The sequence below is a fragment of the Solanum dulcamara genome, chromosome 7 (assembly GCF_947179165.1).
Source record: "Solanum dulcamara chromosome 7, daSolDulc1.2, whole genome shotgun sequence".
Lineage (NCBI taxonomy): Eukaryota > Viridiplantae > Streptophyta > Magnoliopsida > Solanales > Solanaceae > Solanum > Solanum dulcamara.
The window spans coordinates 75,714,541-75,738,718 of NC_077243.1; the positions used below are offsets into that span (position 1 = coordinate 75,714,541).

At 35.6% G+C, this 24,178-nt stretch overlaps 3 protein-coding genes across 4 annotated transcripts; 2 read left to right on the top strand and 1 right to left on the bottom strand.

The window, feature by feature from the left end:
• Window positions 1–548: 548 nt before the first annotated feature.
• On the top strand, window positions 549–20,528 carry LOC129894962 (ranBP2-type zinc finger protein At1g67325). 2 transcript variants are annotated; one of them, XR_008767709.1, is made up of 8 exons: window positions 549–853; window positions 12,982–13,376; window positions 13,467–13,533; window positions 16,613–16,686; window positions 16,780–16,952; window positions 19,219–19,299; window positions 20,171–20,270; window positions 20,391–20,528. XR_008767709.1 is itself a non-coding variant. In XM_055970564.1 (7 exons), exons 1-7 carry the CDS (start codon window positions 694–696, stop codon window positions 20,217–20,219), a joined length of 999 nt encoding a protein of 332 aa, XP_055826539.1. In that variant the 5' UTR covers window positions 549–693; the 3' UTR covers window positions 20,220–20,528. The 2 variants fall into 2 exon arrangements, 1 of the variants encoding a protein (XP_055826539.1); XM_055970564.1 differs by having other exon boundaries at window positions 20,171–20,528.
• LOC129894964 (agamous-like MADS-box protein AGL29) lies at window positions 3,209–4,018 on the top strand. The gene has a single exon (XM_055970566.1). It carries the CDS (start codon window positions 3,278–3,280, stop codon window positions 3,896–3,898), a length of 621 nt encoding a protein of 206 aa, XP_055826541.1. The 5' UTR covers window positions 3,209–3,277; the 3' UTR covers window positions 3,899–4,018.
• Window positions 20,529–20,727: 199 nt separating the features above from the next.
• Window positions 20,728–22,593, bottom strand: LOC129894963 (WEB family protein At2g17940-like). The gene is made up of 2 exons (XM_055970565.1): window positions 22,330–22,593; window positions 20,728–21,679 (listed from the first exon to the last, which is right to left on the bottom strand). Exons 1-2 carry the CDS (start codon window positions 22,468–22,470, stop codon window positions 21,167–21,169), a joined length of 654 nt encoding a protein of 217 aa, XP_055826540.1. The 5' UTR covers window positions 22,471–22,593; the 3' UTR covers window positions 20,728–21,166.
• Between the last annotated feature and the right edge of the window lie 1,585 nt (window positions 22,594–24,178).

The window sequence follows — 24,178 nt, forward strand, 5'->3', positions numbered from 1 at the left end:
ATATCAGCTACAAATAGTAAAATATTGATAGGTTTGCTGAATAAGAAAAAAAATTCTATAGGTTTAGTAATAGGGAAATTTTCAAGAACATACCATCCCAACATATGACACGTAGCCCATTATACAATATCATAAAACATTCTAATCGGAGGGAAAACATTATGTATAATGTTTCAACCTTATATAAACGTGTATAATAATATATAAAAGATTTATACACAAACATGAGCTATACCATTATAATATTATATTTTCTCTGTTTCAATTTATATGATTCACTTTTCTTTTTGATTAATCACAAAAAATGACACATATATATTTAATAATAATTTAACTTTAAAATACGCATTTTATCCTTAATAAAATGATATACAACTACATAAATATTTATAATTTATTTTAGATCATAAATTTCAAGAATTACTTCTTCGTCTTAAACTCCATTCTAACTAAGTCATATAAATTAAAACCAAAACAATAATATTTTATATTGAGCTCTGTAGCGCATTATGGATAGAGTGTATCCAAAATTAAAAGGCTTGAGTCACGTGAATCCCTGGCCAGTCAAGTCGCAAAAACAAAGTAGGGCAATAAATCCCTCTTTGCTGTACTGAAAGAGCTGTGTAACAGGCGGTTCGATTCTCCTTCTCTCTCATCGGAGGGACGAAGAAGATAACATACAGAGAGAGAGGAATGGGACGAGAAGGAGATTGGGAGTGTAGTAGTTGCGGTAATAGGAACTACGCATTCAGATGTTTCTGCAATAGATGTAAGCAGCCTCGTCTACTTGTTGACAACAAAACTCCTCATGATTCCAAGTGGTTTCCTCGTATTGGCGATTGGATCTGCACGGGTATGTATCTTTCTGAATTTGTATCTGTTTTTCCAACTATTTCTGTATTTTTTTGATTGATTGTGCTAAGTTGTGAAATTGTACTAGTGGTATGTATTTGAACTTACTGATTCAGTTGATAAGCATCAATAGACGGTTTGGTCAAGGTTTAAGATCAGTTCATTTTGAAAATTGCTTTTTCAAAAACAGTACTTTTGTTAAGTTCCAACTCACGATCCATGTAACAAGCTATGTCAAGTAAGAAGTGTAGAACAATTAGTTCTTAAGGACCATCGTTGTATAACCATTCATCAACCAATGTTGCTTCCTAGATTGGGTAAAAATGTAAATCTATAGTTGTCGAAGTAGGAATAGTGGCGCCAGGAATAATATTGTTTCTGTGAAGTAGCATTTGTATTTGATTAATAAATTTAGAAAGCACTTTTCAGCAGCAATTGTGTTTGGCCATGCTTTCTAAAAGTTGCTTCTACGTGTATTTTTCTTAAAAGTGTTTTTTGAAAAAGTACTTTTAGGAATAAATGGCTATTTTTAGCTTTTAAAAAACAACTTATGCTCAGAGGCGGAGCCATGATTTGAGTTTAATGGGCTTAAATAGGGGTGAAAAAAAGGTGATCGAGTCGGATATGGGCGGATCAAAATGAGTCGTGTCTAAACGGATGAAATATCCAACCCACCCATATTTGATATGAATAAAAAATGCTAAAAATGAACAAATAAAACAATATCCATATTATATATTGCTTCTTATTACTTAAAAGAAATAAGTACTCCTATCTTCATCAAAACAAACATTTTTCATGTTCTTTTTATCCTTTTAGGGTGCGTTTGGTATGGAGGGGAATATTTCCATCTCTTTTTGTAATATATAATTATATTCTTTAAAAAGTAACAAACCCTAATTAACTTTCTTTGAAAATATGATTTTGGAATTGCATTTGAGAATGTGTTTTTTGCTTTTTTCAATGGTTAATTTTATGTTTTGTTTTCTACACAAGAAAATTTGTACATATAATGGAAAAAACACTCACGCAACAACAGAAAAATAATACAAATTTATGTTTCTTTTGAAAAGAAAATAAAGCATATAAATAGCTACAAAGGAAAAATCGACGAAGTTGATGGGATTCGAACCCAACACAGGCTAGCGATAGAAGACTTTAGTAACCATTCCTTACCATTGAACCGTCAAGCTATTTTTGTAAGTGGGTTCACAGGTTAAACAATATGTATATTTACTATATTTTCTAATACAAATACGGTCCCTATACAAAAGCTATTGGGTTCGTCCGAACCCCCCTAGTCTACTGTAGCTCCGCCCCAGCTTATGCTACTTTCCATATGCACTTAGCTTCTGGTCAAGCATAATATTTAATCCTCCAACAACACATTTAGCAAAGGAGTGAAATAAGAGAGTAAATTGGGGCACTTGAATGAAAGGTCATAAAAGTTACTTGACTTAATGTGCTAGCAAGTGTATTTAGGGGAACTGAAATATGGACAATAATGTTAATCTACTATAGGTTGAATAACTGAATTTGATACATAACAAAGTTTAATGACTTTACTACATAATTCCTCATAGTTTAGCGATCTTTTAAGATATTTACTCTTTTAAAGTCGTATTGGACTAGGCCTAAAACGAACAATATTACTAGTGTCTTGTATTGTTACATCATTTCAATGGCTCGTGAGTGGGTGTGGGTTGGGTTAATGCCACAAGGGGCATAGTCAATGCGAGAGAGTGAAATCAAATGTGTTTACCGTAAAAGATTGTATGTAAATTCAACTTTTTAATTGATAATGCATTTTCAAAAAACAATTAGTCATAAAAAATAAAAAGAATTCTCTAATTTCAGTAAGCACATTATAATATTTATCATTTAAGTTAAATTTTAGATTTGGTTATTTTTAATATATGTTGAAAGTTTGATATTCATTATAGTTATTTATTAAGGCATTTACTAATCAAGTTAAATTTTTAATTATATTAAATGACATTCCAAATTATATGAATATCAATCTAAGTGAAGGATCTATGTATGTTTAAAACTGTAAGTATATTAATACATTTTTCTTTTCAAGTTAAATGATAGATTTCTTTTTAATTTGAGCAAGTGAAAAATTTGATTTTGTTACTATAAAGGAATTGAAAGATTTTGGTATGTAATTAATGAACCATCAAATTATATTCAAAATGGTTAATCACTAATTGATAAATTCATTTAGTACATTAAATAATTTACCTATTTTAAATTAAAATTTTCATAGTCATTTACCATAAAACTTAGATTTTGAGTATCAATTTAATATAAATTTACTTCTAAAACTTTCAATATGAAGAAAAGATTACTTTCCATTGCAATATTTGGCTTGAAATTTAATTATCATGGTGAATAATTTTTCAATTTATGTCTATAAATAGTCATGATATTTCATTTTTTCTGTAAGTCACATCTCTGGGAAACAATTAATAAATATAGTTTATTGTATTCTACCATGGAGGGTAAGAAAACAGCAGGACGCCAAAAAATTCCATTAGAGAAAATAAAAAAAGAAGCTAATCGATACGCATCATTTTCTAAACGTCGTTCAGGCTTATATAAAAAAGCCAGTGAACTTGTAAGAGAATGTGGTGTCGATCTTGGAATAGTTCTTTCTTCTCCAACTGGTAAACCGTATTCATTTGCTCATCCGACTACTGATGCAGTCATTGATCGTTTTATAAATCCCACCAGAGAATTAGACCTAGGTGCTCAACTCGTTGCTGCGGAGGTACGTAACAGTGTAATTCAAAACAACGGTAGGCTAAATGAATTTGATGCAAGAGAAAAAGCCGCAAAGGAAAAAATACGTTCTATAGACCAAATGAACGAGGCTAGAACTAGAGGTTGGTGGGAGTCCATGGACCAATTAAATGCCAAGGACATAACCAAGTTTGAAGATTTGTTAGATATCACTAAGGTTTTCCTGAATGTCCAATTGAAGCAGCTAGAAAATGGAGCTTCGTACTTCCTACAATCCCCACCAGAGGATGCAGATAATTGATCTAGTGCTTTATAAATATCATCTTTAGATAATATCTTTTATCGAAGCCCTATGCAACAAATTGGAACTTTAAATTTATATTATTATGTGTGCTTTAATTTATTCTTTTGATGTTGTTAGGTTGTGTCAATAATGGTACGTACTACATGTACTTTGCAATGATTTTCATTAAAGATATTTTGTCTATTAGTATGTTTTTGTCTCCAACACGTAGGACTATTAGGACTATACTTTAATTAATTTCAAAGTCCTAGATGTTTTAATTAATTTCAAAATCTTAAATATTAGAACTATTTTCACCTACTATTTTTCTCAAAAAATTATTCTTAGGGATGGCTCTGTTGGTTTGGAGGGTAGTCATTCATATGGATGATCCGGAATCGATCCTCCCTCAATGCCTTCTGAGTCGAGCATGTTGCATAGGGCTTGTCTAGTGCGGCTCCATGTGTGGTTTGCAGGCTATTATACAATGGGTGTTTATCTAGTGTGCACAAAGTGCTCACAACTCACCCGAAGGACCGAGGCTGTGGCTGAGGTTGTAGCGGCTGCAGATTAACCTGGGTTTCCCAAAAGAAATTGACTAAAATTTTATTTTAAATCTTTTCTTATTTGAATCTACATATAATTAAAAGGAAGGAAATTTATACCTCACGTCCCAAATCCTTCAAATAATGGCAAATTACAATTGCAATTTAAAGAGTCCTATATTTAAGAAAATTGTTTCCAACAGTTTACCAAAACATTTACAACCTCATGCCAATAGTTCATAGAATCACCTTATTTCTCCTTACGGAAAGTATTCTAGCTACCCTACGCACCTAAGCTGCTACAAAAACAACATATAATAGAAATAGGTTTGTTCCCGTTTTGAACAACTTCTTTGGATGGAAAAAACATTTTTGCAAAGCATCACCTGTCGGAGAAAGATAGATTGATAAAAGAAATTAAACTACCTCTTAAAACGACCGATTGAATATATTCTCTTGTATTTGGAAAACACCCAAAACCATATTTTAACTTTTTTCATTTTAAACAACTAAATATTTTTTGCAAAAACTATAACCGAACAAAACTTCAACTCCAAAAAGGTATAGAAAAGAGGTTCACCCAAGGGTGTGACCTAGTGGTTAATAAAGTGGTTGAATTAGTCGAGATGCGCGAAAATGACTTGAATACCACTGTCATGAAAAAAGTATAGAAAAGAGGTATGTTCCAGTTTGAACTACTTCTTTGGATGGCAGAACATGCTTGCAGAGCATCACCTACCGGATAAAGATAGTTATTTAAATTGAAACACCCAAAACCATGTTTTAACTTTAAATAATTAAATATTATTAGCAAAAACCATAACCAAACAAAAACTCAACTCCAACTTCAAAAATTCCAAAAAAAATGAAAAAAATATTTGGTTTCTATGGCCAAATGCCTACTTCGTATCTTTGCTTTCCTCGTGGTTCATGATCAATTGATAATTACTAACCTAAAAATACCTCCTACAAGCATGCTTAGGATGTATGTTAATATGAGAACAAAACACATTCTTGAAATATAAATACAAAATTTAACATCTAATCTTTGTAAAACAAATATGAGATGCTGATACTTATAGAAAAATAGAGTGCTTTGGCTAACCAAATTGAAAGAGACCCGCATTACCATGGACCTGATTTTGACATTAAGAAAAGGGAGAAGGGCCTGATATACCCCTCAACCTTGTTATTTAGAGTTGATATATCTTTGTTAATAAAAATTGCTCACATATACCCAAAGCTAATCCGTAACCGCTACAACCTCAGCCCCAGCCTTTTCCCTTCGGGTGAGTTGTGAGCACTTTGTGCGCACTGGATAAACCCCCATTGTATAATAGCCTTCAAACCACACATGGAACCGCACTAGGTAAGCCCTATGCGGCAGGCTCGACTCAGAAAGCATTGAGAAAGAATCGATTCCGGATCATCCATGTGGATGACTACCCTCCAAACCAATTGAGCCATCCCTAAGGACAATTTTTTGAGAAAAATAGTAAATGAAAATAGTTCTAATATTTAAGATTTTGAAATTAATTAAAACACCTTGGACTTTGAAATTAATTAAAGTATAGTCCTACGTGTTGGAGACAAAAAAATACTAATAGACAAAATATCTTTAATGAAAATCATTGCATTGTACATGTAATACGTACCATTATTGAAACAATTTTAATTAATCATACTGTTACAAAAGCGGCTCACATATACCCTTGTATCTAACAAAAGTGAAAAATATATTTATTCAAATTATCCATCGAATCAAAGAAGCCAAAAAAATACGTGTGAGAAGGATCAAATTTACCCCTACTGAATGTTTATTTTTTAAAATTAAAAATTAAAAAATAAATTAAAAATTGTTTTTTTTACTTCCGTTAAAGGAAAAGAGTATATGTGAATCATTTGTGTAACAGTAGGGGTATATATGAGTCACTTTAATAACGAGCGGTATATCAGCTCCAAATGGCAAAGTTGAGGGGTATATTAGACTCTTTTCCCTTAAGAAAATTAACGTGAATTTTACTATAGGTATATCATATAGTTCAAATAAAAAAAAGAGTTATATAAGGTAAAATCTCAATTGAAAGAATACCAAAATATAAGGATTTCTTACTAGTTCAAATAAGGAGTAATTAGCACATATAATTTCAGTTGAACACTACTCTGCCATCTCCTGTCCACCCCAAAAAATCCTCACCTGTCTGCAGTTCATTGAAAGTGTCCACTGTGTCTAGAAATTCAGCAGCTCTCATGATCTCCTAGTCATTCAACTGTCTTCTGAAAGTGAAATTCCAACCTTGTGGAGACCATAATTCTGTTATGGTACTTTGTTGGAACAAGACTAGGTTGTAAATGTCTAGGAAAAGTACTTCTAAGTTACCTTTATCATGCCAAACATCCTTCCAAAATCACTTTTATCTTTGAGTTGCTTTTAGATTCATTCCACAGGCTCCTGATGGATCTCCGGAGGCTAACCCCATAAGGAGTGGTCACTTCTTTAGTTATCCAGTTGTCCTCTTCCTCATATTTGGCTCCAATCACCTTCCTCCATAACATCTGGTTATTGTTTGCATACTTCCATAACCACTTCATACTTAGAGCCTTGCTTTGTATGCTTAGATTCTTTATACCCAATCCTCCATTCTTCTTACCAGTCATCACTTCCTTCCATTTTACCAAGTGAAAACTTTTCTTTTCCTTGTTACCCTGCCACAAGAATTTCCTCCCAATGCTATCCAACCTCTTAATGACTCCTGCTAGAATAGGAAAAAAGGACATCATATAGGTTGGTAAAGAATCAAGTACTGAGTTGATATGGGTCAGTCTACCCCCCATGGATAAGTATTGAGTCTTCCACTTGGCTAGTTGCTTCTCACACTTCTCAATCACAGTGTTCCATATTTCTATGGACTTGGAGTTGGCTCCCAAGGACATTCCCAAGTAAGTAGTTGGTAGTGCTCCTATTTCACCTCCCGAGATTGAAGCTAACCAGCTCATATTGTTCACCTCATTAATAGGATACATCATACTTTTTCTCCAATTAATATGTAGCCTAGATATACCTTCAAACAGGACTAGGATCACCCTTAAATACTTAAGTTGTTCCTCCTCAGCATCACAAAATATCAGGGTGTCATCTGCATATTGTGAGTGAGTAACTTCTAGTCTCTCTCTGGACACCTCAAAGCCCCTTAACCATCCTCTTAAGTTAGTCTTTATCATGTTATTTAAGCTCTACATAGTGATCAGGAACAAAAAGGGGGCCAAGGGGTCACCTTGTCTGAGTCCTCTTTGAGTTTGGAAGAATCCTGCAGGATTACTATTGATGAGAATTGAGAAACTAACTGTTGAGATACAGAATTTTACCCAATTCAGCCATTTCTGCCCAAAACCCATCATTTCCAGCATCTTCATTAGGCATTTCTAGTTAACATGATCATATGCCTTTTCAATAGCCAACTGACAGAGTACACCAGGTTTTTTTGTTTGTTTCTTGAGTCAGCAACTTCATTTGCAATCAATACTGCATCCATTATCTGTCTCCCTTTAATAAAAGCCATTTGTTGTGTATCTATCAACTTGTCAACCACCTTTTTCAACCTGTCAGTCAATACTTTTTTCAGATAAGTTTGTATACACTACCAATTAGGCTAATTGGCCTAAAATCTCTCAACTCCTTAGCACCTTTCTTTTTGTGTATAAGTGCTATGAATGTTGCATTGAAACTCTTCTCAAATACTTCTTGCTCATTGAAGTTTTGAAAAGTGTCCATAATGTCTTGCTTCACCACATCCCAGCATGTAATGAAAAACCCCATAGTAAAACCATCTGGACCTGCTGCTTTGTCAACTGCACACAGCTTTAAGCACCTCAGAACTTCACTTTCCTCAAAGTTACTTTGGAGAGTCTGACTTTCTTCTTCTGTTAGCACAGGGCATTGTACATTTTGATACGAAGGTCTCCATTGAGTGGCTTCCTTATACAGCCTAGTGTAGTACTCAGTAATTTCCCTTTCAATTCTGTTCGACTCTTGAATCAATTCTCCCTATATTGCAGGCTGGTCAATGTTGTTGTATCTTCTGTGTGCATTTGCAGTCTTGTGAAAGAAATTAGTATTCCTATCACCTTCTTTTAGCCATAGTGCCCTTGATTTTTGCCTCCAGGAGATTTCCTCCTCCTTGATCAACTCCTCATACTTCAACAACAACTCAGATTTTAGTGCAGATTCCTCACTAGTAAGGGTTCTGTCTTCCCTGTAAGCATCTAAGTCAGCCAACTGTTCCAGCAGTTTCTTCCTCTGTATGCTCAAGTTTCCCTTTTCCCCATTTCTCCATTCTTTGAATTTGATCTTCAAAGCTTTTAATTTGCATGCCAATCTATAGTGAGGTTTCCTGTGAAGTTGAAAGAAGACCACCAATCCCTGACTCTATCAATGAAACCCTCAGATTTCAACCACCAGTTCTCAAGTTTGAAATAGCTCTTCTTCCTTTCCCAGGTTCCCCCAAGTAAGGCTATATGTATGTGGTCAGAGCTCAGATTCTGAAGAGGAATTTGTTTCAGATTTTGAAACTTGTCATCCCACTCTTCAGAAATTAGTATTCTGTCAATCCTGGAACCTACATCATGCTGATCCCTTTGAACCAGGTATATGTAGCATCCTCTAGTTGTAAATCAACTAGTTTCATGTCTTCAATAAAGTCTGAGAATTCCTTCATGCCCCTGATTCTGCTTGTACAATTCTTCTTCTCAGATGTGTATTTAGCTACATTGAAATCCCCACAATGGCCATGGCCCTTCCATCAAACCTCCTACAATACCCATCTCTTCCCAAACTAGTCTTCTTTCCTTGTAACAGTTGGGCGCGTACACTCCTGTAATGTGGCATTTGAAGTCTTGTGTTTGAGATTCAAATTTACAGGTGATGGAATATGCCCCTCTTTCCAGAGTTGCCCCCTTCCAAGCTCTGTCATCCCTCACCAGTAAAATTCCACCTCTTGTCCCACTGGCTTCTAGGTATGCGTGTTTGATCCATCTTCCTCTCCAAACCTGTTTGGCTAGCTCTTTAACATTGCCTTCTAGTTTAGTTTCTTGAAGACATATGATGTCTGCCTTCCATTCCCATATCATACTATTCACCAACCTTTTCTTGTCTCTATTATTTAATCCCTTAACATTCCAAGAGACTAGCTTGATCTTCATCCAGAACTGGTACTTGTGTTCCTCCCCTCTTCTCTTTTTCCTGTACTTTTAAACTTGGCATCGAAGCATATCATTTTTTTTAATTCTTGTCCTTCCTTAGTCTTTGTCTTCTTGATTACACTGCTCAGCTCCCGTTTCCTTGCCTGCCTACAACTGTCTATTTGTAGCAGTAGTTCTTTGGCTTCCTCCTCATGACCTTGAAAATCAACCCCAAAAATTTTCCCCAGTTTAATTTGGTTCTGTTGAACCCAATTCAACATTTCTTTCTCTTTTCCTTGTGTTATGAACTGTTGTTGTGACATAAGAGGTTCTGCTTCATTGATTTCCCAGTTGACTATCTCTGTAGCAGAATTTTGCACTATTACCCCATTGTTGTCGTGGTCGAACTCACCTGTTGCAAGATTGCTTTCCACCTGTTTTTCAACCTCTTCAGTCACCATCGCCGCCTCTCTTTCCCCCATTATCTCAGTAGATCTTCTCACCATCCTCGCGTACGTCAGATTATTCTCCATGTCTTGAGAAATGCCAGGTATGGCCATTTGTGCTGTTATATCCTCGGCAAAAACGAAAGATCTCTGGGCTGCCGACATACCTCCTATCTCCCTTTGCAAATTATTAGCAATAACTTGGTCCGCCACATCTGGGCCTATACACCAAGCTTGTGAATGAATAGGCACATAAGTATGGCCCCCCTTTGATACTTCCTTTAAATGACTCACAAGCTCCTTATTTAAGTAACTCACGTGCCCCTCATGAGCTGAAGGCGTGACTTTCTTTGTGGGGCCACGTGCTGAGATAGTGGGGAATCCCTAAGTTGACGGGATTCACTTACATCATCACAGATCCTCTCCCTAAAGTCCTTTGGGTAAACCTATGGACTGGGTAAACAACGTCTTCTTTCCCTTTATCATTTTCCAGCAAAATTTCAAATTTTGGTGAACCTTCCGGCCAAATTTGAAAGTAGAATTTTATGTCGTCCCACGACACAGCCACCTCATTTCGAATTTGCTACCGTCGTTTGCAACCAGGTTCCTTGCCCATTTCATATGATTTTTCAACTCTGTTTCCTCCTCCGTGGCCTTCCAACCTCCACAGATCTCGCCTATCTCTTGGAAAACCTTCTTTGACCATAGATGTAGCATGTAGGGGAATCCCCACTGCTCTGATCCACATTTCTTTGACTGGGGCAGACTTAGAAATACAGCCTGTTGTTGGTGTCCACCATTCGAGATGAAAACTACATGTCTTCCACCTCTACTGGCCATGAACAATCTGTTCTGCCATGTTTCTGTTTGGGAACTCAAACAGCAATCTCTCATCATTCAGCTCGTAAATGTTCACTCCAAAGGCTTTCTTCAGCTAGAAGACGACCATCTTCTAATATCTGTTAGAGTTGGCTTCTCCATGGGCTTCTCACTGCAATACCCAACTAAGCATCTTGATAATAGGTCATCTTCCTGCACACCTATTTTATCTAGTATTTCTACAGTACCCTGCATATTTTTGATCTCTGCGTTGTGCAAATTCTTGGATTGCCATTTACTGTCTTGAATCGCAGCAACATAGGGATAATCCATTACCACCCTTGTACTGGGAATTTTCGCCTTATCCTTCTGGCATTTAATGAACCTGTCAATCTTCGAAGCAATGTCCAACCACCCAGCATTCAATGCCAACTCTGGAATTATTAATCCAGACTTCCCCCTCTATATAAAGTTATAATGCTTATGAATCTCCCATGAATATTATGTTTTCTCTTGCAGTAGTGCTCTGCCTCGTGCTCCAATATTTTCCATTTCCTTGTCTCTGTCTTTTTCTCCTTGGATGCTTCTCTTAGGCAGAGACATATCCATTCCATTACCTTCCTACCCATACATGATCTGTGCATCATCTTTCTGTTGATCTTTACCCATTCGTACCATTCCGCTCTGGCATTTTCCCATCTGGTGATATCGAAAGACTTAAAACTTGCATTGAAATAGATTCGATTTTCCTCCCGGAAAGTGGTTTATCAATAATCACAGTGGGTGATTATTGTTGGCTTCGAAAGAGAAGGGTTGATTTTGGTGTAAGTAGCCTGGAAAAAGGTGGATTTCTCTCGATGAAATGGGTGTCTATAGAAAGGGGAGAGAGAGGGAGGGAAAAGAGAAGAAAGAGGGGTTGATTCCGGTGATTTGAAGGATCACCGGAGGGGGAAGGAAGTTTAAGAGAAAACCTAGGTCATTACCTCGATGACTGTGCCTAAAGACTCATAATATGTTCGCCAATAGATTATCACAAAGGCAAATAATTAACTCAACATTTCATTATTCCTTCACACTGATAAATTCAAATGATCTCGAGCATGGTAAAAGTGATCCAAACACCTAATCACATTGGTTAGTTCAAATGCATAAATATGACTCAAATACTCTCAACATAATGGGATTTGCTCTCGAAATTAGCTCAAAACATGTATTTCACTTGGCTATTTTTATAACTTAGTTTCTTTACACATCAATTAATTACCTGATAAAGACAAGCCAAACAATGAGATTAAATATAGGGCGAATTATAGGCTATGTTGTCAATAGGCTAATTACAGAATCCAACAACAACAACATACCCAGTGAAATCCCACTAAGTAGGTTCTGGGGAGGGTAGAGTGTACTCAGACCTTACCACTACCTCGAGGAGGTAGAGAGGCTGTTTTCGAAAGACCCTCGGCTCAAGTGCCTCAAACCCAAGTAAAAAAGACGGAGAAACAATGTAGAAAGCATGCAGTTAATAGGCAAAACAATTGTAAAGTCTACAAGGAAGGAACAATAACAACCATAAAATAGTGTGATAATAGAAACACGATATACAAAGTAACACGCTAAACCTCTTCTAACCTTCACCCCTACTAGCCTTCTACCATAATATGCCTCCTTTACTCCTTTCTATTTAGGGTTATGTCCTCGGTAATATGGAGTTGCGTCAAATCCTGTCCAATCACCTCTCCCCAATATTTCTTCGAACTACCTCTACCCCTCCGGTGATCCCCTACAACTAGACCCCAAATGGACTAAATTGTTACAAAATAAAAATGATGTAAATGATGTTCATGAACAGATAATAAACCAAAACTACCCGTACTTGACTATTTTGAATTGTCTTTACCAGATATAGTGGAGGTCTTTATGCATTACTCATATTATAAGAGATTGATTCGTTATGTTAAACTGTATAATAAACCTGATTTCAGCTAGGTTGAGTTTTTTATGTTTTCTCCTGTCTGTTTTCATCTTGGATGGCGGGGTTGGCGTGCATATTCTTGGCTTGTTTCTTCTTCCTGGATGCATTGTGTATTGCGTGTGTGTGGGAATGCTCCATTAGGTTGCACTAACAACAATTATGCATCGAGAGAAAAATGCAAAAAATGTGGACAACCAAAGGAGGTAGCAGCAATGCCAGCAATTGCAATCCCTGGAGCATCTCTCCCAACTCATCCAAATTATTTTGCCAGGGCACAAGGAGGAGTGGAACAGAGGTTGAACATTGGGTTGTTAGGACATGGAGCTCTCCAACAACAACTTCCATTGAGCTCTAACTGGTCTCTAGGGGAGGCTGGTCAATACGAAAGCCAGCCTGCTGATCGGTATAGACTGCTGCAAACTCCTGGAGTTCCATATGCAAGCCAAACGAATCAGCTGCTTCCAGTTCCAAATGGATGGCGTAATGGTGACTGGCTCTGCAGTTGTGGCTTTCACAACTACTCTTCTCGAGCTCAGGTATTTGCAAATAGATCATTAAATACTTTCAACATATGAAAAAGCATTTTTAACTGGTGGTTTTATGTGGATGCACATTTGCTCTTGTAGTGCAAAAAATGCAATGCTTCGGCACCTCCAGCTTCATCGTCTTCTCTTGCGAGTACCCCTATTACAGGTTCACACATCCTAAATCTTTCATTGGTCTTCCATTAAATTAATGAGTATAGATCACAAGGTTTATACTTCATCCAAAAAAATATATATCAGAATGCTTATACTGTCCTTATTTTAAATTTTTTATTGTTACCCCTCCCCTTAACTCACCACTTTGTGCTCCCTTGGTGACTCGAACCTGCAACCTTAGGGTTGGAGGTGGAGGGTGCTTACCACTTGAGCAACCCTCACTTGTCACAGTCACTGCCCTTGCAGAACTCTTTTTAACTATTTCTACTTTATAGCTGGCTAGTTTTCCTTGTTTCTTTTGAGTTCCTGCCAAATCATTGGAACCTATATGTACAAAACATCTATTGAGCAAGGGCTTCCACTTAAATTTACTTCTGGTGTTTGGAGGAAAAACTGATGTGGACATTTGGACATGTTGATGTTTCTGCGCTGAATCGTTATTTAAAAAGTTTTTTTTTTTTTTGCTGTAACGCAATGGGAAGATTAAAGGGAAGCCGTAAACCAGTAAATGGACCAAACTGACATGCTTGTCTTAAATCCATTAGGCTCAAGCTTGAGTCAGAGTGCAAACTCGAAAAAAAAAGCCCCTATTGTAAGAGGCTGGTGGAAGGTGTGAGATCCGTTTCCCACCGGAGGTATATATCTTTAGTGAAAAATATTATTTTGTGAAAAAGTATCTTATCTTATGCGGAATTGTTCATTACTAGATCAATATTCAATCCTCTAATCTCTTCACATATTAAATGATGCCATATCTTTTTTCAATTGTTGCTTTTAGTTATAAAAGGAAATACTAATGTCTAAGTTTCAATGACATTACCTAGCATTAGGAAATTAGAATTTAGAAAGTTTGGTCTTAGGGACTATGTACCCTATGGCACTGTAAGTGTTCAGGTAACTTTAGAATGATTACATAATGCAGTCAATTGCTTGGACTTACCCAATTATCAAACTACCCTACTGTCCAAATTCATCAAATTGTTGCAGGTTGCTAGGTCGAACTAGAACCCAAAGATGGAAAGTACCTTTGTAGGATATATGGAATCATATAAAATAGCATGCAATGGCAAGATGGGTTATAAGAACATATGGTTGAGAGCCTACTGTCCAAATTCATTAAATTGTTGCAGGTTGCGAGATCGAACTAGAACCCAAAGATGGTAAAAATCTTTGTAGGATGTATAGAATCATATAAAATAGCATGCAATGATGAGATGGATCATAAGAACCTATGGTTGAGAGATCTTGCCAATTTACAAGTTTTTCCTTTACCAATTTCAGCAATATTTTGCCTTTTAGATAATAAGCATATAATTTACCTCATTAATAAGCTACTTATTTGCCACACCCATGACGGAGGACGGCCTGATTTGTGGGAGGAAGGGGGGAGGGTCGAAGAGAAGGATTGGCTGGCAAGCTTCCAAAGGATGGATGTACTTGATACCTTAAGAAAATCCCACATCGAAAAGTGAAAGTAGATTGAGGTCTTATATAGACAACATAAATTCACATGGTACACATGCTTCTAGATTTGATGATGGTGTACCAATGGACAAATTCATGAGGTTTGATGGGGCAAAGTGGCCAATACGTGTCATGCACTTGGACTATGACATTTTGTAATTGCCCTCCCTTTTTTTTTATTTTCTTGAAGATTTTTATAACTTTACTTATCCAAAAGAAAAGGAGAATTTTCTACAAGCTACCATAGCTTTTTGCCAGTTTGCTCTATATTTAAGTTACTTTCTTATATTTAGGCCCCATTTGGACATGATTTGAAGATTTGAAGTTGAAATTTTGTTTGAACATGCAATTTGGATTTCTTAAATTGTATTTTTTCTCATAAACATGAAAACTCCACAAGTTGTAAAAAACTATTAAAATTTTCCCCAATTCTTATACAATCTTACCAAATGAACAAATCATAGTTCATAAACAAGATATGAAATATACTAAGGCGATGCATTGATAAATCACTTTTCTCCATGTTCCTTTTATAAATAAATGTTTCTGATTACAAACTTTCAAATGCACATAATTTTATAAAGATCCATTAGTCGACAATAGTAGTAACTAGCTATTCTATAACATAATTCTTTCACATGATACAAACAATCTCTTCATGTCGAGCATGAGTCATTTTTTGCGAAATTTAAAATGGTGTATCTTTTGCAAAATATAAATTTATGGGTCAAGTTTTACATTTTAAAAAAATTAAAATTACGATTTGGAATCCCAAATCCTGCTTTTTGGAGAATTTGGAATTTGAATTATGATTCCAAATCGCCCTACTTAGGATATACTTTTACATGTTATTACTGGACCAAAGGAATATTCAAGTTAAGATAAGTGGTCATTGATTAATTTTTATTAGGGTCATGATACTCTGCAAACTTATATTAACCCGTAAAGTATCCTAATTTGGACCATGATTCTCAAAACATTGATTGTCAGGAGCTATAAGGCCTCAAATCTTTTTAACATACTCGGTACTCCTATCTTATGTTGTTCTTCCTTCCCTTTTTGCTTCTTTTCTTTGGCTTGAACTATGGTTGCTTGTAGAAAATTAAACAATGACCAATTATCTTAACTAGAGTATTCCTTCAGTCCTGTAAGAACATGTAAAATTATAGCCAAGTATTAGCCTTATTCATATAGTTTTTGGGTTTGGTATCTGTTATCATCTGTTGTTTATTATGTTTAGATAGGTAATCTCACTATTTTATTGATGTTAATATTCCTTACTTGTATGCTCTGCACCGTTTTCCTATTAGTTGTCATGTTCTCTTCAATTTTATTTTTCCTTTCCATTACGACTTTGATTTGCTTCACTTGAGCCAAGGGTCTTTCGGAAACAGTTTATCTACGCCCACGAGATAGGGGTAAGGTTTGCGTACATTTTTCCCTACCCAGACCCCACTTTGTGGGATTTCACTGGGTATGTTGTTGTTGTTCTTTGGCAAAGAAAATTGTGTCCGTCTTTTTACCTGCACATGTTTGCTTTTAGTCCAGTAATCTATGCTAGTAACTTAACTAGTGTGATCTCTCCTGCCTTCCCTCACACAATGAAGCTCTTGGAACAAAGCGATTAGCATCCGAGGAACTTGTTCATGATTGGGACAACAAGAGGCTGAATGCAGGGCATGTAAGGAACCATCTTCTGGTATTGATATCCAGATAAATTAATGTTATGGAATTTTTGGTTGACATTCTTACATCCTTTTATTTGAACTTTTAGACATTTGGGTATCAGCAAGGTTATCCAAGAGCAGAAAGGATGGGGTATTCAGGGGAAAATCAACTAACTGCTATCTCATCGACCTTCCCTATAGAAAATTCAATGGTGCTTCCTTTGCAAGCCAACCTGCAGATTTCTCGTGTACCAGCAGCACCTACACTCCTTGGCAAAGGGTAAGATTTTATATTGAACTTTTGCTTCTGGGTTATTTAGACTGTGACTAGTGAAGGCAGCAGAAAATACTCTCACGACCCGCTCGTAGGGGTCTTACTGCGCCCTGTTAGAGGAAAGGCTTTATCCTAGCGAATAGAAGATACTCAGCTGCACACAACATAGAGATTAACACACTTTTGAGAAGAACATAGAATAGTAGAAGATTCAGCATGCAAAACATGACAATCATTATAAATTCACGAATTAGAAATATTGTAATATACTATTTCTCGTAACTAGACCAACCCACTAAAATGCAAATAGGGATCAGAATTGTGGTCAATATCACAAAGAACAACAGTCTATACCCAAATATTTAATGATGTTGTATTAAGAAGCCATCAAAGGCTTTCCACAAATTGAGATCTGGCCGTCCTCTCTCCTGTGAAAGGAAGAGGTCGATGCACCTTTTATCCTTCAAAGTGACTTATCACCAGGATCATCTATTTGAACTGCAGCATTAGGTGAAACAAGAAGGAACTATAACATTGAAAACCTTTGTTGTACATTTCACAGGTGAATTACTGTCCATGAGCACCTGTATATGGGGACCTCAATCTAACCACCCTGCTGGCCTGCTTGCAGTTCTTACCCACTTGCCACAAACTGTATACCCTCACCTTTTCCTGACTCTCATTCTCAATCAGAAACATGATGTCTAATGCATCTCTACCTTTTAGCACAACTTAGTTGAGGACAAGGACGACACTCTAACCTCTTCAATACTTGGTAAGCAAGGAACAATATAGTTGTAACAACAACAACAACATACCCAGTGGAATTTCATAGGTGGGGTCTGGGGAGGGTAGAGCGTACGCAGATCATACCCCTCCACGATGGAGGTAAGGAGATGGTATCCGGAGGACCCTCAGCTCGAGTATACCATATAAGAATAATGTAAAAGTAGAACGATAGTGGAGAAACAAAGCAACTAATAAGGAAATAGTAGCAACCACAAAATAATGCGATAACGTAAACACAATCAACAAGTGATGATAGAATCAAAAGCAAAATAATATAAGAAAAAGGCTAAACCCCTCGAAATCAAGACCAGTCCATAGCTACTAACTTTCTACCTGATACCCGACCTCCACACCCTCCTATCTAATGGCATGTCCTCAGTAATCTGGATTTGTGCTATGTCCTGCCTAATCACCTCTCCCCAATACGCTTTCGGTCTACCTCTGCCTCGCCTCTCCTCGTACCCGCATATCCCGCCTCTCGCACCTCTTCACTGGGGCATTTGCACATTTCCTCTTCATATGTTCAAACCATCTTAGTCTTACTTTCCTCATCTTGTTCACTGCGGAGGCCACTCCCACCTTGTCACGGATATCCTCATTCCTAATCTTATCACTCCTACTGTGCCTATACATTCATCTCAACATCCTCGTTTCTGTGACTTGCACTTCTGCAGATGAGAGTTCTTAACTGGCCAACACCCCGCCCCATACAACAAGCCATCATTTAGAGTTTGTTCGTTCCAATAGAAATAAATACATATGCTAATTGGAAAAAAAAGGATGAATAGGCTGTGATGCATATGTGTCATCTTTACTAGGAATAGGAACGAGAAAAATGGACAAGCTACCAGCCTACCACTAGAAATCTAGAATTGCAAATGAAGGGTACAAGATAAAGATAAGGTTTGTGCTAGTGGGCTGAGTTACCTGATACATGTGTTCTTCCCATCTGCTTAAGCTTTGTAGGACAGAGTTATTTGGTACCTGTGCTGGTGGGAGGTAGCAAGTATCAGGTGCAATTAGTCGAGGTGCGAGTAATGGCCCGAACACCACTTTCTTGAAAAAAGATAAAAATAAGTTTGAAGTTTGATGGATTTGAGGGTATTTTCAGTTTGTTTGTTTCCTTTTCTTTTTCCTCTTTTTAGCTGAAACTTCTTTTACTTATCCAATGACCATATTGAAAGATAACTGATAGAGGGATTCTAGCTGTTTGTCAAACTTAACAGGGTTTGTTGTATGTTGTTATGTTAAAGGGATCTTAGTACAACAACCCATTAAAATTGTGCAATCTTTTGTTTGCACAATTTCCTCTAACTTGTTTCCAGATCTGTTTTATCACGATGGAGCTGGCAAAACCAACTGCAAACTGAATGAGGCAATACGACTAGCTCCAAATAAAATCACGGTCTACATCTATGCACAGTGCTAGAGTTCATTCTTTACACTCATTTTTTAAGTTGTGCTGTTGCATTGTTTTTATCAGGGCAAAACAATGGCGTGATGGGGACTGGATGTGCACAAATTGCAATAATCATAATTATGCATCTCGATCAAATTGTAATAGGTATGCTCCAAACTTGATTAATTAATTCTCAATATATTGAGATTTTTTTTCATAAAGGGGGAATCTCTGAGGGTCAGTGGCGCACAGTTCAAAGTTCAATGGATAATGGGCTTGCTCCTTTATCCTTCTCCACTTAAATACTAGGCTGGTCTGTGACAAGGTTCGAACCGATGATGTATGCCTACACTGACATCACATGTTGCACTCTTACCACTGGGTTAAAACCTTGGCGGCTACTTTATTCATAATTCTGCGAACCACTAGTGAGCAAATGCTGGTAAACCTCAGGAGATTGCCTTAAATGGAATTGTATTGTATCTTTCTATTTTTGGTGTAAAAAGATAGACATATATGAATTAGAACTAGTAGACCTGTTAGGGTCATTGTAAGTAGTTTCCCTCCTCTGTCTCCATGTTTATCTTTTGAAGGTTGCCAGCATAACCTTAATGCTGAAGAATACAACATTACCAGTTTTAAAAAAAAATTAACTTCGATTTACTCCGGCTTAGTTGTAGTGTCTGCTCTTTAAGGACGTTCTAGCAATTATTTTTAAAAAATGCATTTGGGCATTTCATATTGCATTGTGATGATGATCTTTTCAATCACATTTTCCTTTTCTGAATAAACAAAAGGTCTTCAATCACATGTAAAGTATTTAATGCTCAAAAAGATTCACTCTCGTAAGAATAGGAGGGAAGCGGTTAAGGGTTATTAGCTTAAATGCATCACCTGAGCTATGTAGGTCGAGAGACAAATATGGAACTGAGAAAATTTGACCGGGAGTATCAATTTTGCTCACAATCTTGATCGTGAACCATTCATTTTCAAATATATATTTATGTCGTGACATCTAGGACTTTTGCTTGTACAGGTGCAAAAGTGAAAGAGACGTGCCAACTCAACCTGTTAGTGTTGCATAGCACTTGAGTTATAACTGGGTTGAATTTGTTGTAGCTTTACAAGATACATTGGTATCCTCCTTTTAACTTTTTATCATGTTGTGTGTAGTTTTTGTAGATTTGGTGAAAAATCAAATGAGGTACATTAGTAAGATATGGTGTAAATTGATTGTTTTACCGGTTTTGCTTCAGGAGACCCGAGGTGCACTAGAGAATAGTGTCAGTATGTTCTCTATTTTCTCGTTGAACTGTTTCTTCAAATACTCTGCGACTGATATTGCAATCTGTATCAGCTTGAGTCGTCTGATATATTATATTGAATTATCTGTTTTCCTGGTGAAAGCAAACATGAGATGCCGGAGGAAATCATCAAATTTGATACCAAAACAAATGAAATTAATTCTGCATATGATGATACTCTCTCTCTCTCTCTCCAGTCTGATGTATCTGAAAATGATAGCCTATTCAAGTATTATGCCAGAGGAAATCATCAAATTTGATACAAAACAAATGAACAAGAATATGTTGATCATCTTCTCAATCCACGCATATACAAAAACAACATACCCCACTTGTGTGATTGCACTTGGTACGTTGTTGTTGTATACATCTTCAATGTGTACAATTTTGCATATCTAAAGAATATTGAACTGATGTACATGCACTCTTTGTCTAGATTTTAAAGAACTTTACCAACAAACATTTGAAAACTTATTTGAGTAACAACCAATTATTCCATGGTATAGATCTCCTCTTAAGACCTCTACCATTATCCTCATTGTCATGGGCCATCAAAATTCAAACTTAGCATGGCTGTTATGATTACTTTTTTTGTTTTCTACCTGGTGTTTGGTATCTGTATTGGGGATCTAACAATATTCGGATTTGTGATGGAAGTCCCACATGGGGTAAAACACTCCTTAATAAAGATGACTCCATATCCAAAGCTCGAACCGCCTTTATGAATATTAATGTTCTTGATTTCCCTTCCTCTTGGAAAACAATCCACTAATCAAAGGGATTAAAGGCCTTATTTTCCTTTTCATTTTCTTCTTAAGTTGTGAAGGACTAGTCTCCATTTCTTTATTTACATGATCCTTGCTGACAATGATCCTAGTGAGTAAAGGTGTACTAGCAAATTTAACAGACCTCTTTGTCTTGAACTCTATCTCATTGTCATCATCCTCTTGAAATTGTGTTCTGACATCAACTTTGGATGACGGGTTCTCGATGAATTTGATCTCTTCATCAATCTCAGGATTATCCGGCACTAACGGTACTTTCTGCTTCAGTTCTCTTGTCTTCAATTGTTGTATTTCTCTTTTTGTTAGTTCTAGCTCTTCTTTTAGAGATTGAAGGCAGTGTGCCATGGAAGTTCCTTCTTTACTTTTCTGGAGGTTTTGCTTTGTCTCTTCAAGCTCAACTGTTTCTGGTGATTCAATTTTAGACTGGTTCTGTTCACCACTTGCCTTGCTCTGCACCTGAGATAGTTGAAATGATTAAGGTTCATACACACAAATTAGAGTTGAGGGTTCAAGTAGTTGTTTTTAGGGTGTCAAAACTAGTCCATGAAAATAACGAATCGTTTATCTATTAGCTTAGTTTATTTTGACCCGTCCCATTCAACCCATTCTAAAGTTTGAGATGATATGTAGCTTAAATTGACCTATGAAAAACCTTGTCAAAGCATTTTAAAGGACTTTTCTTTTAACAAAGAAAAAATATATTTGGTACTTAACAAATTATAAAAAGAAAAATTAAAACTTAGTAGAAATCGTGAGGGTTAGGTTATGGCTTGTTCCATAGCCCATTTCAGCTGAAGTAGTGACCTGTCCATTTATTAACACATCTCATTTTAACCCATCTTAATTCAGCCTAATCCGTCCTTTTGACACATGTAGTTGTTCCCTAAACTTATAATTTCTCTCTTGTTTTCAATTTCAATAGCATTGCTGTTTCATCTATGTTGCCTTGTGTAGTTTCTTTCGTACAATAACTGTGTCCCAATTACTAACAAGTTGAGATAGGCTATATGAATCTTTGCTGATTGTGTCGCTCCATGCAATATTCCTCATATTGTAAATTGGTTAATTGAAAAATCAAGTGTAAGCCAAAAAGAGAAGAAAAGAACCTCTTTAAGTTGCTTCCCAAAAATTTCTCCGGCCAAAAATTTCTCTCCAAATAACATGACTGCCTCCTTCACTGACCCGAAAGGCTGCCTCGTATCGATCTCTACACGTCCCCGCACCACCAGTCCTCCTCCTCTTTCCATTTTAAACTCAGTCAGGACTCAATATGTAGGAAAAAAGATGATGAAATCTGGTCTTGTCATTTGATTGTCTGAGTTTAATATATATACATATGACATGAAAACCTGAGAAAAAAAGGGACCATGTTGTTTGTTACAAAATTGGTAGTATTATTACTTTTAGGATTACTTAATTAGAAGGTTAAAAAAATCATTTGAGAAGATAGTATGGGTGGAGAGTTTCATATCTTGGCTTTCACTTCACTAGAATTTTATCATATGTTTGTTAATTGATGTTGATATTGGTTTCTTGTTTGTTGCCCCATCACATTCCAAATGCCTACTTAATTAAACAATATTAGAAGTAATACTTTATTTTACAAAAAAAACAAAAAAAACAATTTCTATTTAGAAACAGTTTTTTCGTGGCTTAATTATACACATTAGTTGTGTGTGTTTTCAAATATTTATTAGGTAATTTAAGTTAACCATATAAAATATGTATAACTCTCAATTGGAACAAGCTTGAAGTTTTACGTCTTATTAGGTCTAATGCACATAATTAAAACAAGTGATTTATTTTAAGTGATTAATTTATCTACGAAATGGGCATTTAAGAACACATACAAAGTTTTTTTAAAATTTAACTCAAAATTATTTAATAGAAATATTTTATTATGTGTTTAAATATTTAATTAAAATTAGTCATCATTCTAATATCAAAATTAATTTTACTAATAAATTTAAGGGATCATCAATATATTAAACCTTTTATTTTCTGTTGGCATGAGGCAATGAAAATTGTGGTGCATAATAACCCAAAGCCTAAAGTGGGCAAGGAAAAAAAACAAACGTTGATGAGAAGATTACCACAACTTTTTTGGGTGTGTTTAGGAAGGAAAATATTTTTTACAAAAATTATTTTTTTAGGAAATTAAATAGATTGCTTTTTTTATTTGTGTGTGTTCAATATAGAGTATGGGGATGAGATTTATAGGGTGAAGGTGAAGTTGATGCGTGTTAAATGATGGATATGACACAATTAATATGAAATGTCAATTATTGAACTTTTTTTTCTACTTTTACTAAGAGAAATTATTTTTCAAAAAATCTAACCATTAAACATGAAAAAATTAAAAAATTGAACACACACTTCTTATTATATATTAATTAAAAATAAAGTAGGAGACTTCTACTTCAAGAGTTGACCCCATTGTCTATTTTAAAAGCTCTAGTGGGGAGTACTTACACTACTATGAATTATTGCTACTAGACAAACAATTGGTTAGTTATCATAATTTTTTGGATTATGATATTACAGGACGAATTTAAAATATAAACTTGAATCATTAAATTTTTTGGTGAAAATTATTTATATCTTTGAACTTTATTTTAAAAATCAAACTTCCTCTACAATTTTGAGAAATAACCATTTTTTCCTCTTTTTTTCTAATTGACTTTTTTAACCCTTGTATTATCAATATTTATTTTCATTTTTTAATACTTCTTTAGAAATTATAATTTTATTTTTAATCTATATAACAAATTTTTATTTAAAAAATATTAATTTCGTCCAAATGAGAAAAGAAAAAATATTGATTGAGTATATAATTTAATGTCATTCTATAATGAAAAAATAATGTTTAATTTTTAACGAAATCTATAATGTGACAACCTTATAGACATATTTTGATGCAAGTAATAAAAACTAATTAATAAAAATAAAGGTATT